We start from the raw sequence: 17,310 nt of genomic DNA on the forward strand, positions 1-17,310 counted from the left end.
TTTTTTTTTATGTTTAATGAGAATACATGACTCTTGAAAAGAGTTCAACATCTGTTCAACCTCATATTTTTATATAAAATCTCCTGGTATTTCAATTACCTCATGATGACTGGAACTCAAAAGGGTATTTTTGTGACATTACCCCATACAACCAGTTGGCATGTAGACTCCGGTGGTTGTCATGGAGACTAAGTGACCACAAATGAACCCAGGTAATTATGAAAGGCATATTTTCTTTTTCCGTCCGTCATCAATCATCATTGCACCTCACGGCAAAGCAAACATGGATATTCATCCAGCCCTTATTTTTGGTGGAAGTTCTTGTTTTTTTTAGACATGTATTGCTCAGGCTGAACATATGGACAAATTTAGGTAGATAGCTATTTTCCTATAACACACAATTGATAATAGCTTATTTAACTGTTGAAGAATGAGTTATGGATTAATATTTAGAGGTCATTTAAAAGGAAAACACAGAACTTATTCTCATGTCTGTCTAGGGGTGTAAATAATTGTGGCACTTTTTTTTTTTTTAAAGCAAACAAACATTATTTCTTTACGTGCTTGTTTTTCTCCCCAGTGAATAAGTTAAAGGTTGTTTGTCTAATTTCTTTTAAATAAAGAAGAATTTGTGTTGATGCTTTTTACACACCTTCACCAAGGGTGCCAGAAAGTGTGGATGGCTCTCTGTGACTAATAAAAATAAATAAATAAAAATAAAGCAAACAAGAGGACAATAAACTCATAAGAATCTTTAATTAGATTTCCAGTGAATCTCCTTCTTCTTTTTTTTTCTTGCTAATGATAGAAACAAAAAGTAATCTCTCTAAATCTCCTGAGTCACGATGCCCCTCACCTTATCCTCCCAAATAAATTTAACAGAATCCTAAATGAGTAAGAGATTTTTCCTCAGAACAGATAATAGATTATTTTTTATCCTGTGGCACTTTTTTTTTTTTTTTTGACTGAAATAACCCGTGGCTGCCGTGTTTCTGAAGCGGAAAATTATGCCTGGTGAAAGCTCTGAAAAATAATCCCATTAAAACCCAGCAGCTGTTTAGGGCGACTTCTTGGAGAATTTGGCAGCACAGTGCTTTTGCTGGAATTAAAATGGCTCTGTGAGATGACAGGTTGTGTAACTGCTGAATTTTAAATCTGTAGTGAAAACATATTGCGTGACTCAGGCTGAGAGAGAAAGAGAGAAGAGACGAGAGCACTTGGCTATTCCAGAGAAACAGGCTAGGACTGCAATGTCAGACACAGCAAATACATCAGAAATAATAAGAAAAAGATCGTTTAGAGTTTTGTTTTTTTCTCCTCAAAAAAAGGTTCATCACATCAAACTTAAACAAATCCTCATATAATGACAACAGAAGAAGTAGGAAAGAATTATAACAGAAATATCGACAGCATTGTCTTGTGTGTGTTAATCAAAGCTGTGACCACTTAACCCCTACACACTTTCTCCACCCACTTCTTGTCTGCAAACACTTGACTATTTAAATTTTACTCTCTTGCTCTTTGCAGCATAACAGATCTTGGTGGTTTGTTGTGGAACTGCTGTGATTGGATGAGTTTTGCACCATGGACTTTTAAACATCTTGAATTAAACACTTGTTTTAAAACATTTTCTCAGTAAACGTTCCCTCTGACCTAGCAAGCAAAGCCAAAAAAGGCAGAATCCCAATTTGGTTTTGTGAATAATACCCAAGACCCTACTTTTAAAAATCAAGGCAGCTGATGGTCACTTCCGGGATTTGATTTGTTTGTTTTTTGTTAACCAAAATACAAGATTATCATATTTCTACATTGCAGTCTACTAGACTGCAATGTAGATAAAAAAAAGATAAAAAAAAAAAATTAAAAGATTCATAGGGTTATAAGGATTTGCCCCATAGCCTGAAGCTTTATTCAAAGCTCTTATAGAAAGTTTTTCATATTTTCAATCTAAAACTAACATTTCCTTTGAAATTAAAAGCAGCATTTGCAAAAGTTACTGGTTCACCTGTTGAAGACGTATAAAAAGCCTTAAAATAAATCCATTTTTATTGCAGCAACATAATCTTTAAGTTGGAGGGGGGGGGGGGAACAACAACAAGAAAACAAAAAAAGCTCCAGTACTGAATTTGATCACGTTTATCCAGGTTGTGAAAAAAATAAAAAAGAACAGAAATAATAATTGGCAACAAACTTCTAGATGGGGAAAAAAGGGAAAAAAAAAAAAAAGAAATTATCACCTTTACCAACGTACACCTCGACCATCTTCCATTAAGATTCCCCTCACTATTTGCTTCAATAATATGAAATGCTATAGGAGTTTATTATTAATCCCAAATGCCCCCCGCCATCCTCACCCAGCCGTTGAATAATGTTCTCACACTGAAAAGTTTCTAAAGATTTTGCAACTGCAATAAAAGCTGAATTTGTTTAAAGGATTTCTGCCAGTGGTGCCAAAAAATAAAAAATATATCTCAAAGATAAGAATTAAATTCTTATAATTTCCACTCACTAATAAAAGGTCAGCTTCCTTTATATTGTGTTGGGTGATACAGGTCCAGCATCTACAATTTTAGGTGTCAGGTGTATGTGCCTTTTTAATTGGTTTAACTCCTAATTTACCGCTTTCTGCTCTGGAACGCGGCAGCATTTTCATTCTTTACATACTGCTCTCACACACGTCCACTCAACCGGTGTTGTCACAAACAAATCCAAGTGAAATTGAAGTCTAAAGCCGTTGCTGAGATGACATCTGTGTTATTTCCCTCAGAAATCTTCCCCCTGAGCCACAGCAGATATCAGAACCATGTTTCCATTCGCAGTTGTGCTCATGACAAGCACACCAACTGAATTATAAATAGGCTGTGGTACCTGTGCCCTTCTAACTTTGTCTCTAAACGTATTTTGGTCTATGCCCTAGCATGTGCGATTGCGTCTGTGTGGGTGACATCATTCTTGGTCTGTCTGAAACAGCTGGGATTGTTCGACTTGTCTCAGAGTGCGCATTTCTGGTCCTTTTAAATAAGTTCACACCCGTCGGTGAAGTCTTATGTCTGCTCACAGCTTCGTACTCTGGTAGACTTCTCCATTTCAGAAAACTCTGGTCCTTAGAGTTGGAGGTGCTGGAGGCTCGTTTGGCTCTTACTAAGAGCAGCAAGAGTATTTTTAGCAGAAAAAAAAGGAGTTGGTTCTATTGTTAGGACTGATCCCGCTGCAAAAGAACATGGTTTGATCATCAGGGAAACTCCTCTTCAGTTGTAGGAGCCCTTGGATGGCTGTTACATCCTTTGACATCATGAGTCACGCTGGACTGTCATCCTTTTTGAATAGACATGACAAAGGGATATTTATGGCAATGTTGGCAATTATTCTTTTTGCTTAAAGGAGATTTAAGAGGAAAATGCACACTTACTTTAAATGGAAAACACACTCGAAACTTTTTTTTTCTCCTCACAAAACATTCATATTCCCACAAATCTCTAGAGAGATAATACATTCATTCAAAGCAATGGCGTTGAATATTATAATGTGATCATAGAATAGACAGATTCATTAAATTCATGGCAAAAACCTGAGTTATTTCAAAGTATCTCCATATGAAATTGCACGACAATGCACTTCAAAAATAAACGATGATCCAATATAGAGTATTATTTGCATGACTAAGGCTATACTAATATATCAATGTGAACTATACACACTTTAACATTACTGATGTATATGTATGTCTCAGGGGCCAGTCTGAGAGGTCAAAACACAGAACCACATTGAGACAGGATGAGTTACAGCAATTCATCTGAAGCACATTGCCCCCCAGAAAGCCATGGCATTGCAACAACAGTGTGACAAAAACTGTATATGTATACACTTTTAATCATCAGTTTATATTTTTGAAACTCAAGTGATGAAGAAAAAAAAAAAGATTTGACAGGTTTGATATGGATAGTTCAGCTTCGTTGGGGTTTATCCTCATTTTTTTCCCACATTTCCTCCGTCGTTCTACATTGTCCTGCTGCTGCTTTTTCCTCCACTTCCAGCCTTCACCACCATTAAAGCAGGTACGACCTTTTATTATTATTTTTTTAAGCTGTCGGCCCCAACCTGACAATTAAGATATATTCTCCCACCGGATTGTCAGTTTTAACAGTGTCCTCTTGGCACTGCTGGGCTACTGCTGCACTGTTTGTCAGCATGTCTTTGTCACAAAAGGTCCTCGTAGTCCAAGAGTTTCGAGTGTTGGCGCGTCTTCCAAAGGCGGTAAAGGCGAAAATCGAAGTACATCTCGATCATTTCTTTGCCTTTAATGATAAATGACGAGAAGATAAAAAAAAAAAAGTTAATTACATTTATTTATTTTTAGAAAAAAACAAAATGCTTACATAGTTTTTGAGTTTATGATCTGAATTACTTTAAAACACCAACATAACATGATGCTGCCACAATTTTACTTCCCAGCTGTAAAATTATGCCAGCTTTCCTCTTTCACCTCCAAATGCAATGTCAGCCATTATTCTTTTCCTTTTTTGATACATTAGTGTTTGGCATGCTGAGGTAAGTGAATCTTCATCAGTGAAGACGGAACGTCAGAGATTGTATGTTGCAGTTGTTTTGCAATTTGTCAAGATGTCCATAAAAATCTGCGATAGTCTCTTTATTTTTTTTTTTTTTAGCTGGAGATACACATTTGATAGACAGCCATTTTGTGGATTTTTATTTTTATTTTTTCTGTAATTTTTTTCCTCTCAAGATTGGATACTCTATTCAAGTAAGGTCTTCATGGGCTGGCTAGAGATTAAAATTAAATTATACTTTTGCCAAAATGTTTATTTAACTTTTTAAAAATTATTCCTGTTCAAGGTATTATCACGGTTGATGAATGAAAAGTATATTTTTAATAGAACATGGACCTTTTCTGCATCACATCTAAAGGAAAGAGAAACTTTCTAAAAGAAAAAAACGTGAAACAACGCTTCTAGAGAAGCATGCAGAGTGAAGAGGGAATCGTTATTCATTAAGACTTGATTTGATTTGAAATGAAAACACTGTAAATAAAAGGAGAACATCTGTTTTATAAATCCTCCTCCTTATCTGTCAGTGCTGGACAGATGGCATGTGTGTGAATCATACTGTAAGTGTTGGATGTAGGGTGTGTTCCTGGGCCTACCTTGTGCAGACAGCTCCAGCGGTGATTCAAACTCAACAGAATATGGCCTCATCAGATTCTTCAGTTTCTGGAACAGCTGTTGGGCACAGATAAGAAAGCGAGCGGCAATTAATCCGGCCTCTCTTGTAACAAGGGAGCCGGCGTGTTCAGTGGCACACACCAAGCAGAAACCCATAAATTCAGCTCGTTACTGTCTCACAGACAAAACTGTTTCTGTGCAGGTGACAAAAAAGACAAAATATGCAAGGCTGTTGGTCTTTACTCCTGGCTTTCATATTGCCACCTCTTTTAAGGACAACTCTATGTTATAAAAGGTATTACAATATATAAATACATGTAGAAACAATTTTTCTGTGGAGAAACTGTAGGTGACAAATTCTTACTATACTTCTGTTTACAACAAGAACAAATCACTACTTTAGATTTTTTTTAAGTCTTGCCATTCTCTTTAAATGCGACACTGTAAATTCCTAAACTCAGATAGCTAAGGACCTGAAAATATAATGTGGCAAAAATAATGAATGGGAGATAACCGCCCAGCGTTTGAAGCAATGTCTCTTTTGGTTGTGTTCTTACTTTTCAAATGTCCAGTAAAAGCTAGCTGTACTGCAATGCTAACGCTGGCATGGAATGTACTGTAGACTGTGTGATTTATTTTTATATCTGTTTTTTTCAACAGGAAATAGATATCACAACACTACACATCCTGTTAGCGGAGAACACCACACTACACACTATGAACACTAGGGAGCGCTGCTTATAAGAAAGTACAGCATTGGAGCGAAACCACTGTGTCCGACTTCTCAGTAAGAAAATGACAAAAAATGTTATGCATAAGAGGTTTTACTGGCATTTTATATTATAGATCAACTCAAAATAGAATGTAATTATAAGGTAAAAGGAATTTTATTTTACCTCCTGTTTTCTCTACCAACTTTACCAATCTAGTAACTGGCATTTTTGCCCAACTTTCCTTTGAAAATAGCTTAACCTCAGTTAGATTGGATGAAGTCTATCTAGAGCGATTTTCAAGTGTTGCGAGTTGCAACAGATTCCTAATTAGATTTCGGTCTGGACTTTGACTGGGCCACTGTAATACAAAGATAAGCTTTAGTCTAAATAATTCTATTGTAGCTAAAATCAAAACAACACGAGCCAATAACATCACCACATAAAATCAAGGTGATACTGATCAAACACAAATGCTAACTCATATGTTAAGTGAGCACATCCAGCACACACAAACATTTATGACACGTTTGGAAAACCATAATTTCTCAATACCTTTTTGTCCCTGTAGATACAGAACGATTAATGTTACAAATAGGAATGACAACATATCTCATCACACTATATCTATTCAAGTTAGTTTGTGATTGTGATGTCTCAGGCATAACTTTTTGACAGGAGTTTTCTCTCTGTGAGTCTGCTGTTGCCACACACTCAGTCTCTTAACTCAGAAAATCCTGGCTGCGCGTGTGGCTGATTTCAAAGGACTCAGAGGATCTCTTGTAAACTGGTACAAATGATGAAATTTATGTCACACAGGTGCAATGGGAAGTCATGACGTTAAATTCTATATCATTTTCAAACCTGCACAGTATAACACACATTGTTATTTTCTTTTTGAAATCCTAAAAATTAAATTAATATTCTCTGGAGAAAATGTAAATAGAAAATAGGGAATGTCTTTTTGAGGCGTTTAAGGAAACTACAGTGCATGTTTACAGGTATTCCAACCAGAATCATGAACTTAAGTCCCTATGTATATACATAAAAAAGAGCAATCTTACACCTGTTTTTTTTTTTTTTCACTTTCGCTTCATATGATCCTAAAAAACAAAAAGCTTGTAGCTGTGTTTGTCTGTCTAGGTGCAGAAATCCCTGATGTGTAGTCTGTTCTGCAGACTGTCCATCAACCCCAGAGAGAAGCACTTTATATAACAAAGCATTGTTTGGCAGACATGACGGGAACAGACAGATGGGTCAGACAAACACCGCTGGCGATGGTCTGTTGCTGCTTATATGTTTGCCAGCTTGTGTCTGCAAAGCCATTGTTTATCCTTTATTTTGGCATGTTTGTGTGTCTTAATAGCTGTTCAGATCAGGTACAGAGAGGTGTAGCATCACTTGGTATGTGTATGTGCCACTCAAATACACTCCGCATAATCACTTAGGAATATGAGAAAACAATTATGAGTGGAGAAAGACAGAGCTCACTGGTTTAAAGGGAACCTTTTAGCCTTTGGTGAAGCTTGCATCTCATGTAGGGATTTTATTAACTAATATACTCTTAAGAAATATTAACGATCAAGTGCAAGGTATACATTTTATGCTGCAAAAATAACAGCTTTCCAAGTATTTTTGGTCTATTTTTAGTGCAAATACCCTAGGGCACTGGACATGAGACAAAACTAACTTAAGATGTTGTAAGTGAAATAATCTGTCAGTGGAACCAATACTTCAAAAAATAAAAATAAATACATTTTAAGAAATTGGTTTCTTAAAACAAACTTCTGTTTTTTTTTTTTTTTTAATATTATATTATGTAAGGTGTCGGAATACCTTTTCTCCATTGGGGTTTCCCAGAACGTAGCATCCCATTATGTGGATCACATTTGGCTCAGGGTTGACTTTACTCATAAAGCGACTCAATCTTCTCCAAAATCTGACAAAAAAACAAACAAAAAAAACAACAACAAAAAAACAGAAAATAAAATCTGTATGAGATTTTTGTGAAAACATTTCCAGGGCAATAAAGACAAGAACTAAGTGAACCAGTGCTCCTGTCAAATAATAACAACAGCATAATTAAGACCAAATAAGCTATGTGAAGCTATAAATATTTCATCAATTGTTACTGATATTTTTCCCCAAGATAGTACCAAAACATCCTGGGGAGAAGCTTTGATAAACTTTTAAGTTCAAGAGCTGAGAAATAAAACACCACATATATTTTTGTTTCAGATGAAAACTACCAACACTCCCAGTCATGTTTCTTCACATGTCTGAATCTTCAAGGACATTAAAGATAAATGCAAATTGTGACAGGACAAAAAAGTAAAAAAAAAAAATAAATAAATAAATAAAAAGCCTCCTACTGGCTCATATCTTCTTCTTTTTCCACTTTAGCAAAGGTTGCCACCTTGTTCTTCAGTAGATACAGATGACCAGGGCCTCCCTGTTAAACAAATATTAGCCCACATTTAAAAAACGGAGAAAAAGAATTAAAGATCAAGAGGTTACAATAAAACTAAAATATGAAATCTTCCTTCTCACCTGACAGAAGATAAGCATCCTCCAGAATTTACTTCCTCTCCTGTAAGCTGTGAGCTTCTTGTCTATTTCCTCTGTTAGCCAGAAATAAAGTGGGATAAAATTAAAAAAATGAACAGACCACACTTCGAGACAGAAGCATGTAAATGTGTAATATCAGCACGGTATTTAGAAGCCCTTGATCCATGGATGAGATCCAGATGTAATTCTGTAATCTGAACATTTAAATACAGATTTGAAATGATCTTTTAAAATGTTCTGTGTGAGCTTTATTTCACGTAGAGATGCTGAAATCTCAGGGGAACTTTTGCGTTAAATGTTTTTATTATGAGCAATACTTTACAAATGCAGACGGTAATTTTAAATAACAGCAGGTAAGTCGATTGGAAAGATTAAACTGGATTTAAACACGCATTATGAGCCAAATCTAAGCTATAATTCGGAGATTTAATTGCATGTCGGGTTTCTCCCCAAGCCATTTGCTTGACTTCTGATTCTCGCTCTGCAACAGGAGTCAGTTTGGACTGTTCTGCTGCTCAGCTGAGATTAAAACCTAAAGGTGGCTCATCCTGTATATTTCCACTCAGAGAGGTCACAAAAAATGAAATTCATATTGAGCTTCAGCTTTAAAATAAATTTTCTAAAAGTGTAAAGTCTGCTCATGAAATTATGCCTCATTTGTATGAAAACTCTGCACAGAACATGTTTGTTGGGGCCACGAAACACCACAGCTCAAGCTGCAAATTCATTTTCCTTGAAAATTAAAATTAAAGAAATTACACAGACTTGCCCAGAAGCGCAGATACAATAAAGAAATAATTAACTAAACAGAAGTTCCTTACTTTTTGTGCTAGGTTTACGTATAAAAGGTTGTTTGATTTTTTTTATATCTTTCTCCTCACTGATAAATTTGGCTTTAGTGAAAGAATTAAAAAGGCCAAATGTCAAGTAAAAATCTATTAGAGAGCAGTAGAATCTAATTTCAGCTGAATCAGGGTGCATAAAGCTAATGCATGTGCGTGGCAAGACCAAATTCTTAAAATAAATCATCAAGTGGTTGAACAAAGTACCGGTGAATGTACATAAATTGTACGTCATACTATAGATGGAAAATTTCTGTAAAAGGATCTATGATGGTCTAATTTTTTGACAGCACACAACCTGACATTATTACATGGATGTGTATATGTTTTACACTTACTGTGTAGGAAAACACTGCAAATTCCAAGTTTTGCATGAAAATACAGTTTTGCAGTTGCATTGGTATTTTTGCTGAAGCATTAATTACATTTAAAGTAATTTGGGTTGTTTTAAAGTTAACTTAGCACAATTTTTAAACAATTATTTACACAGATGCTGACAGCTTACTATGACTTTTTACATTTTTGTTGTATGTTAAGCAAACAGTAGGCAAATAACTCACCCAAAATGTCATCAAAAGTTGCATGTTCATGATCCTGTGAAAAGAAACACAATTTAGCACTGAATACCTGTATTAATGGAAAAAAGAAACGTAAATGATGATTGCAGGCTGAATGACCTTTCTGTTTTTCAGCGTACAAAACATATTAGTCTTCAGTGTGTTGGACTCACATAGAGGATGGGGATGATGGACGGATCATCCCTGCGGATTATGGTGGGAATGTATTCTGCTTTTGGAACCTTGGAAGAGATCAGCTGAAGATGGAGCAGAGAGGACACAGAGGACTAATTAGTCAAGTTATTTAAATGACATTCACAATTCAAAGGCTTCATTCATCCTAGTTGTCATGACTAGAAAAAAAACACCCTGGCAGCCCTCTACATCAGCCCGTTTTAACCAATAACTATCGACTCATTAATAATGCAGTTTTAAGAAGACATGGGCAATGTACAGGACCTCATATAGAAGCGAAAACACACACTGGTGTTATTTTGGAGTTTGTTTGTTTTTTTTAACTTAAAAATAAAGATCTAAGCTCTACTTAGGGCTAACATTTTGAATTTAAGAATGAGCACAGAGGTGAAGATTTTTTAAAAGTCCTCTTAGAACGAGTCATACATGGTTTTATTTTATCTTGACTGGACAATTGCAATTGACTTCATGATGGCACTAAAGCTGAAGAGTCACATATCAGAAGTCCTGTTTGACTTTTAGCTGGCACACCAAAGCAAGACCACAGAGTTTAGTTCTCCAACTGCCTCTGATGATAGCATAGATTGAATTTGTATTATGAGTCAGCTCTTTTGTTGGTTTGTGGTATGTTTGGTGTTTGGTTTGGATTACGTCTTATATGGATGACTTTTCCTTTCCATCCAGTTGGTTTGTTTTCTTTTTAACAGCCTGTCGATCAGTTATAACCTCTGATTGTTTGGATTGGAAGAATAAGAAAGACCCAAGAAAAGCCAGTAATGAGGGACAATACATGGCTTTCTACATTTAGTTCTTTATCCTTTACTCATGAGTTCATTATCATCTCAATGCAGCTCCATTATTATGTTAAAGAGATTTTGCTCTCTCTTCTTCCAGACAAAATCAGCCGAATACTGTAATAATACCATAATTTTGGGAGGAACAAAGTCATCTCCTTCACAGGCCAGCCTCTCCATCTCTTTCTCCTCCTCCCAGTCTAGAGCATCATCAAGGGCTCCGTCCTCCAGGGCGTTAGTGGAGGCCTGCAGGTCTCCACCTGGAAGACAACAAGGCACAGGGCAGAGCATCAAGATCAAGACCTGAGGCAACAGGAAGCACGTGGAGATGCTGGAAGAGCAGTGGGAGGCCAGCGATGTGGCAGAGAGATAGTTAGGGAGTCGAGACCAGATCAGAGAGAAAGGATGAGGTGAGAGGATGAATCTCATAATGATGACATAAATGAGAGAAAACGACAGGAAGGGAACCAAACACTGAGTTTGGCTACTACCAACCTGATAAAGCTGATAATTTAACTGCCTGTATTTAAGAGTCCTGTTTATGCTACTTGTAGTACATAAAGAATAACTCAATCAAGCATGAAAGTTTATAAAATATTTTCTAGACGCTGTAAATGAATGTTATGATGGAGAATTGGAGCCAGGCCAAGAAAAAATAAATGAAACGCATCATGAGCCGATTACTGGTATCAATTTATACAAATGTTTACAAGTTGCAAAAGTATTTTGGTTTCAAAGTCCTTTAAATCAAACTCCAGACAAAATACTGGAGGCTTTTCTCACGCTGTTTAGAGGGTAACATTTTCTTTGCTGCACACTGCCAGTGAGCTGGATGAACGATGGCTCTAACACATCTCATGCTTACAAAGGGAGAAAAATTTCTCTGGGAATATTTTCAGATAGTAGAAAAAATGATGGTGCTCTTATGAGTGGTATGTTAGTTAAAGAAGCAAAAGATTTCATACCTTACACTCAAATTCTGTGTTTATACTTTAGTTGATGCGTTAATATTAACCACGACTGCATGTATCAATGCATTGCTATCGTAACTGCAATAATTAATGTTATGTTGTTTTAAGCCACTGATACTGTGAAACATAAAACCTTTTCTCAGATATCATAAAGTGTCAGGGTTACTTGTGAATTCACCCAGGCTGGAACATTTTTGATTTATTTTAAATAAAAGGTTATTTCACTGCATGACTTTCAATGTGATTAGAGCTGCAGGCCTTATTTAAGGGCTTCTGAGGGTAATTTCTGTCCATTCAATGATCTTGAGAGACGTTTTCTTTGAAAGTAAGTGGGGGAGTGGTGTGATGAAAGTCTCCTTAAACAGGTTGCTCTCTTAGGACCTTTACAAACTGTGGAGTACAGAATAAAATAGACAGATAATGGGCCTATATTTCACAAATTGAAAGCCGCAGTGTTGTCAGCTGTGACAGTGCACCTGTTTCATGCTGAACAGGTGTAAAGTTCAATGCCTCTGCTGGGAGAAAGTAGTTTCGAACGCATGCTGTGATTCTGAGACGTGTCTTGGATTTTTGACATCGGTCGGTTTCCACATTGACTGGTTACCTTTTACTCACTGGGGAGCAGTTTGACATTTTAACAGCAGAAATCTGTGTTGCACTGGAGCATGCAGCACAAATTATTAGTTATTTCAGAGTGGAGCTCACATTTGTGTTTTGAAAGCTTTGATCTTGTCATACTGTCATATTTGGAGAGAACAGCTCAGATATCCTGTGGCACCAGAGCCGGCCCAGGGCATAAACAAACCAAGACGATGCTTTGGTCCCCCAGCATGGGGCCCCCAGTAGCATTTGAATTATTAAACAAAATATTGATATCAAACCTTATGATTCTAAATAATTCTAAGTTTTTAATATCTTAAGTTTCTGTTCTCCATTTCAAACACCTAACATTTTATTTTGTTTTGGATTTAAAATAGTTCTCCATTACACCAGTTGTACTTATGCACAGGAAAGTCATCATATTCATACTTTTGTTAAGACATACTTTAATGCCAATAGTTTGATTATCTCTGCTGCTGGTGTTTCAGTAGAGTCACAGTTTATGCGCACTGTACCTGCAAATAAATTTCACCGAATAACTTATAAATCTCACTGAGTTTTCTGTAAACAATGCCAATTAGATAAGCAAGTTGTATGCCAGACATGACTGGTCTGTCAATTTATTAAATACATCAAAACAAAGAACTCCCATTATTTTCAGTCAATAAATACATCAGCTAAAATCTTATATAAAAAATTAATTAAAGATAATGGATATATCCTCACCACTAGACATACTCTTGCAGTCCCTTCACATTCTGCTGAGGTTATAACTATTATTTTTTGTCAAACATTCTGCAGCACATTTTACTTCACCTATTAGTTGTCGACTTTAGAAACAAAATTTTAATCTGCAGATCTTCAAGACAGTCAAATATTCATATCTGACAGGAACATCCTAATCACTGCAGCTCGACTAAAGGCTGTTTTTTTTGTAAGTTTCATGTTTTTAATGATTTTGATTTTGACCTTTCTTTGTGTTTCTGTCTTTCTGATTTTATTCAGTTTGTCTAAATTTATGCAATTTACATTCAAAAGCAGTTTAATCTTGACCTCCTGCTTGTCCCAACTTTCTAATCATCAAACTGGTTTTCTATCATTTCATTTATTAATTCAAGGTTTTTATAATCTTTTCTTATCCTTGGGTTTCAGTTGTTCTTCTACAGTCTTTGTTGCCATCAGCTGTGCTTGCCACTCTTATTAAATGTCTTCTTTGGGTTTTAGTTTCAGGTTTTCAGTACTTCATTTTGGAGTGCTTTTTTGTCATTTCGAACAATATGCATTATTGTGAAACAAGTAATTATGCTACATCAAATCACATTCCATGGCAAAATTGCGGTGGATGAGTAAAAATAGCATGAATGGAGGGACATAGATGACAAAATAGGATCAGAGTTAAGGCCAACAAAGACACAGCAGAGGTTCAAGAAACATAAACCACCACATTATATTTTCATCAACTCATTTCTTTGGATTAAACACTGATGAAGGTGGGGAGGGGGGGATCAAAGCACAAACCCGAACATTAGTGCAGACAAACAGCATGCAGACAGTCTGAGCTGACTCGCACTTCCACAGCCCCGCAAATTCACAAAAGACACACAAGTCCTTACAGTAACATTTCTACCAGCTGAAACACTCGGACTTGGACACACTCCATCGTGGGGGACATACTCACAGAACGAGAGAGCATCACAAAGTTGAAGACAGACCCACAATCATAGAGAGACAGATGGACAGGGTCATAATCAACAGCAGAAACAGTCAGTTTGTACGTGTGACTGTGTCATTCATGTGTGACTGTTTTTTTTTTTTTCTTTTTCGCCGTGTTAGTTGGTCTTAGTCAGGATGTGAGCTGCGATGCCAAAAGCTACTTCGTTATACGGAGGATCTATAGAGCAGACTGTGCTGTTAAATAGTGAGTCCTCTCTGGGTTTTTAATGTTTTCAGTCAAATCTTCTACAAAAACAAGAGTTTAGAGTACAAAATTGGTAGAGAATAACAGCAGATTCTCTATGTGAATCTCGTCCAGAGTTACCACGGGTCTCCTGGTTGAAACTTGGACTAAATCTGCTTTAAACCTCTCCTTAACTTTCTCTCTGATGTGTTTCGTGGTCTTTTTCACTGTTCGTCCACTAATTTCTTACAAAACTCTGAGACCTTCACAGAATAGCTGGATTTATACAAAGAGTAAAGAACTGTACATAGACACTACACTGTTTGGATTGTGTCTTTTGTATGTTAGTTTTAGTTTAAAACTGGTTTTTTGTTTCTTCAACTGGACTTTATATAAGTTACATAAAATACTGGAGAAACACATCAAAGTTTGAGCTTTTTGAGTGGCAAAATTTAAAGAGATTCAAAAAGCATGAACACTTCTTGAAATGAAAAATGTTACAGCTCAAACATGTAGAATGTGATATCTAGTTGCAGCACTATCAAATTTGCATTCAGCAAGATATTTATTACAGATTACATTAAATAATACTTTTGTGGGTATTTGCATGTGCAAAAATATTACCTCAAAATCTGTTTCTAAATAGGATTTAATTATCAGTTATTGTTCCTTGTGGCACCATTTCATCAATCCCTATGTTGCTTTCTTTCTGCTAGCAGCTCAAGCCTAACTTGGTGTGTCTTTGCTTGTGGATGTGTCCGTCCGTGTTAACTCACTGTCTTTAGCCTCATGAGGGGAGTCAGTCTTGAGTGGGGTGGGGTCACTCCAGGAACGGCTGAAACTCTTCGATCTACGCTCAGCGAATGCTAGTGTAGGTGAGGAGAGAGAGTCACACACACACACTCACGCCCACTCTCTCGCACACAACAGGAAGCCCTCAGAATGGCTTTTTCCTCAAAGCACACACACCGCCAAAAACAAACAAGAAACAGCAAAGACTGCTGCAGCTACCAGAGCACAGATACAGAAAGCGCACAGAGCAACAAACTCTTCTCCACAAACACTGCTTACACACAAAACCGACAAACAAATGAGCACGCAAACAGCACACAGTCATTCTGTTGCTTGTTGTTGTTTGCATGTTTATCCATTTACCACATGTTCATCAGTTCGCATTTTATGCATTTATAGAGACAGGACGAGTTAACATAGCTATTTACAGATTCTGTGAATGCAAACAAGAGTTTGATCATCATAATTTTAAAAGCTGTCACTTCTTTACAATTGTTTCTTTTAAGGTTTTAGAACTTTGACGTTATTGTTTATATAGAATAAACTACGATTATTATTTCCCTTATGCTGGTTTGTTTCGATTGTTGTTCCTTACATGTCATACCATTTAACCATGAGTCTGTGAAAAAAATAAATGTCATTCCACTTTTCATAAATCTTACATTTTAGGCTTTGAAACTGTGGCCAGACTCCACAAAATGCAAATTTCACTGCATCAAGTGCAAATAAAGCGTTGAATAACAAAAATAGAACAAGAATTCACAAATTGTGTGCAATCACAATCACCCTCTGAAACGCCCACTTTGACATGGAGCTGTGTTCATATGATCAGCAGTCCAACAACCCCAACAGGCCCGATCCAGCAAATAATTCACTTCAAGGCGCAGTACAGTAATAGAAAACAAACATTCCAACAATCAAGGCTTGATGCTGCCGCATCTGTGGCATCGATTCTGTGGCTGAATGGCTTCCAAATAGTAACAGTGTGGAGCTCAAACAATGAGATCATTCTGGTGGGCTCTATGCTGGTCATAGTGTATTTCTCTCAATAAACATGAGTAAAAATGGGTTGTTCCAGACAGCTCAGAAAAACGGCGTACTTTGATCTAAAAGAAGCTCCTCTGATAAAATGTTCTAAAAAGCTTTAACGCAGATATTAAGAGATCAAACAAAAGCCAAACAGAAAAGACTTCAGTGACCAACTTTGGGATGATCAGTGAAGGTCTACTGTTCCCTGAGAGTGCTGAAGAGGAAAAAAAATGCATAAGTAAAGCTAAACTATCAACAAGAAACACCCAAAAAGCTTCATTTTTGAAAACACCACAATTTCTCCTAGAGACAAACGGATCTAAAGACAAATGGATCCACATTTTATGAACTGATGAAAGCAAGAATTTTCCTTTTGAGTCTAGGAGCCAAAGGTTTGTCAGATGAACCGTACCGAATTCACACGGTGTGTCATGTTCATAAGATCAGTAAATAACAGGAAAGCTAAATTTTCCAACCATTTTCAGTTTACACAGCAAAGCCTTGAGCTTATAAAACAAAACAAAAAAACTGATGATATTGCTTTTTTTTCATCCATCTGCTTCATATTCTTTATTCCTGACCTTCTGAGGACTGATCATAAATAGAACTGGGACTTTAATATGTTAATTTTGATTCATTTGCTACATTAAAAACAACACTTTAAAATAATTAAGACATTTAATTGCGCAGTGGAACGTAAAGCCCTCCGCCACTCGTCTAGTGTTTACATTTAGTCTAAATGTCAGATGTCCCAGTGTAAGTGAATGCAGCACCTAATGATCTGCAGGCTACATAATGCTCCCTACCCTCTGCTCAGCTTACAGGCAGCACAAATGAAAGGTTTTTATAGCGTAAGGATCAATAATCAGTGCGCAAATGTCACAACGCTAAAGAGGAATAAAAGTATGTTGGACAGGTTTTGAAAACAAATGTCACATTTTGTTCCTGCATAGGCTCAACATTTTAAATCTAAAATGATGGAATGAGACACCCAGATAAGGTGGGGAAGAAACAAACAGCTAAACATGTGTTAGCATTGCTTTGCCCTCCTGCTTTCAGTGCTGAATGTTTTTCTACTTTTACTTTGTTGCCATTGTGACTGAGGGGCGATTTAAATTATTTAAAAATCCCATCTCCACTAAAATGCAGTGACTTGAAAGAGCGACAGAGAGGAC

At 36.5% G+C, this 17,310-nt stretch overlaps 1 protein-coding gene and 1 long non-coding RNA gene across 5 annotated transcripts in view; one reads left to right on the forward strand and one right to left on the reverse strand.

Moving 5' to 3' along the window:
- Window positions 1-737: 737 nt before the first annotated feature.
- nsmfa (NMDA receptor synaptonuclear signaling and neuronal migration factor a) overlaps window positions 738-17,310 on the reverse strand; it is a 42,903-nt gene continuing 26,330 nt past the window's right edge. For 3 of the 4 annotated variants that reach the window (XM_016678845.1, XM_016678859.1, XM_016678853.1), the window contains 9 exons: window positions 15,091-15,180; window positions 10,976-11,106; window positions 10,031-10,114; window positions 9,861-9,894; window positions 8,441-8,511; window positions 8,263-8,342; window positions 7,727-7,829; window positions 5,162-5,237; window positions 738-4,295 (listed from right to left, as the gene is read on the reverse strand). In XM_016678845.1, coding sequence (XP_016534331.1) covers window positions 4,198-4,295; window positions 5,162-5,237; window positions 7,727-7,829; window positions 8,263-8,342; window positions 8,441-8,511; window positions 9,861-9,894; window positions 10,031-10,114; window positions 10,976-11,106; window positions 15,091-15,180 — 767 coding nt within the window. In that variant the 3' untranslated portion in view covers window positions 738-4,197. The remainder of the gene's footprint in view (window positions 4,296-5,161; window positions 5,238-7,726; window positions 7,830-8,262; window positions 8,343-8,440; window positions 8,512-9,860; window positions 9,895-10,030; window positions 10,115-10,975; window positions 11,107-15,090; window positions 15,181-17,310) is intronic. The other variant, XM_007566079.2, reaches the window with a different exon arrangement.
- On the forward strand, window positions 15,174-17,072 carry LOC107837948 (uncharacterized). The gene is made up of 2 exons (XR_001663998.1): window positions 15,174-15,541; window positions 15,620-17,072. It is a non-coding gene; the product is annotated as an uncharacterized LOC107837948 (long non-coding RNA).

The sequence above is a fragment of the Poecilia formosa genome, unplaced genomic scaffold (assembly GCF_000485575.1).
Source record: "Poecilia formosa unplaced genomic scaffold, Poecilia_formosa-5.1.2 Scaffold6, whole genome shotgun sequence".
Lineage (NCBI taxonomy): Eukaryota > Metazoa > Chordata > Actinopteri > Cyprinodontiformes > Poeciliidae > Poecilia > Poecilia formosa.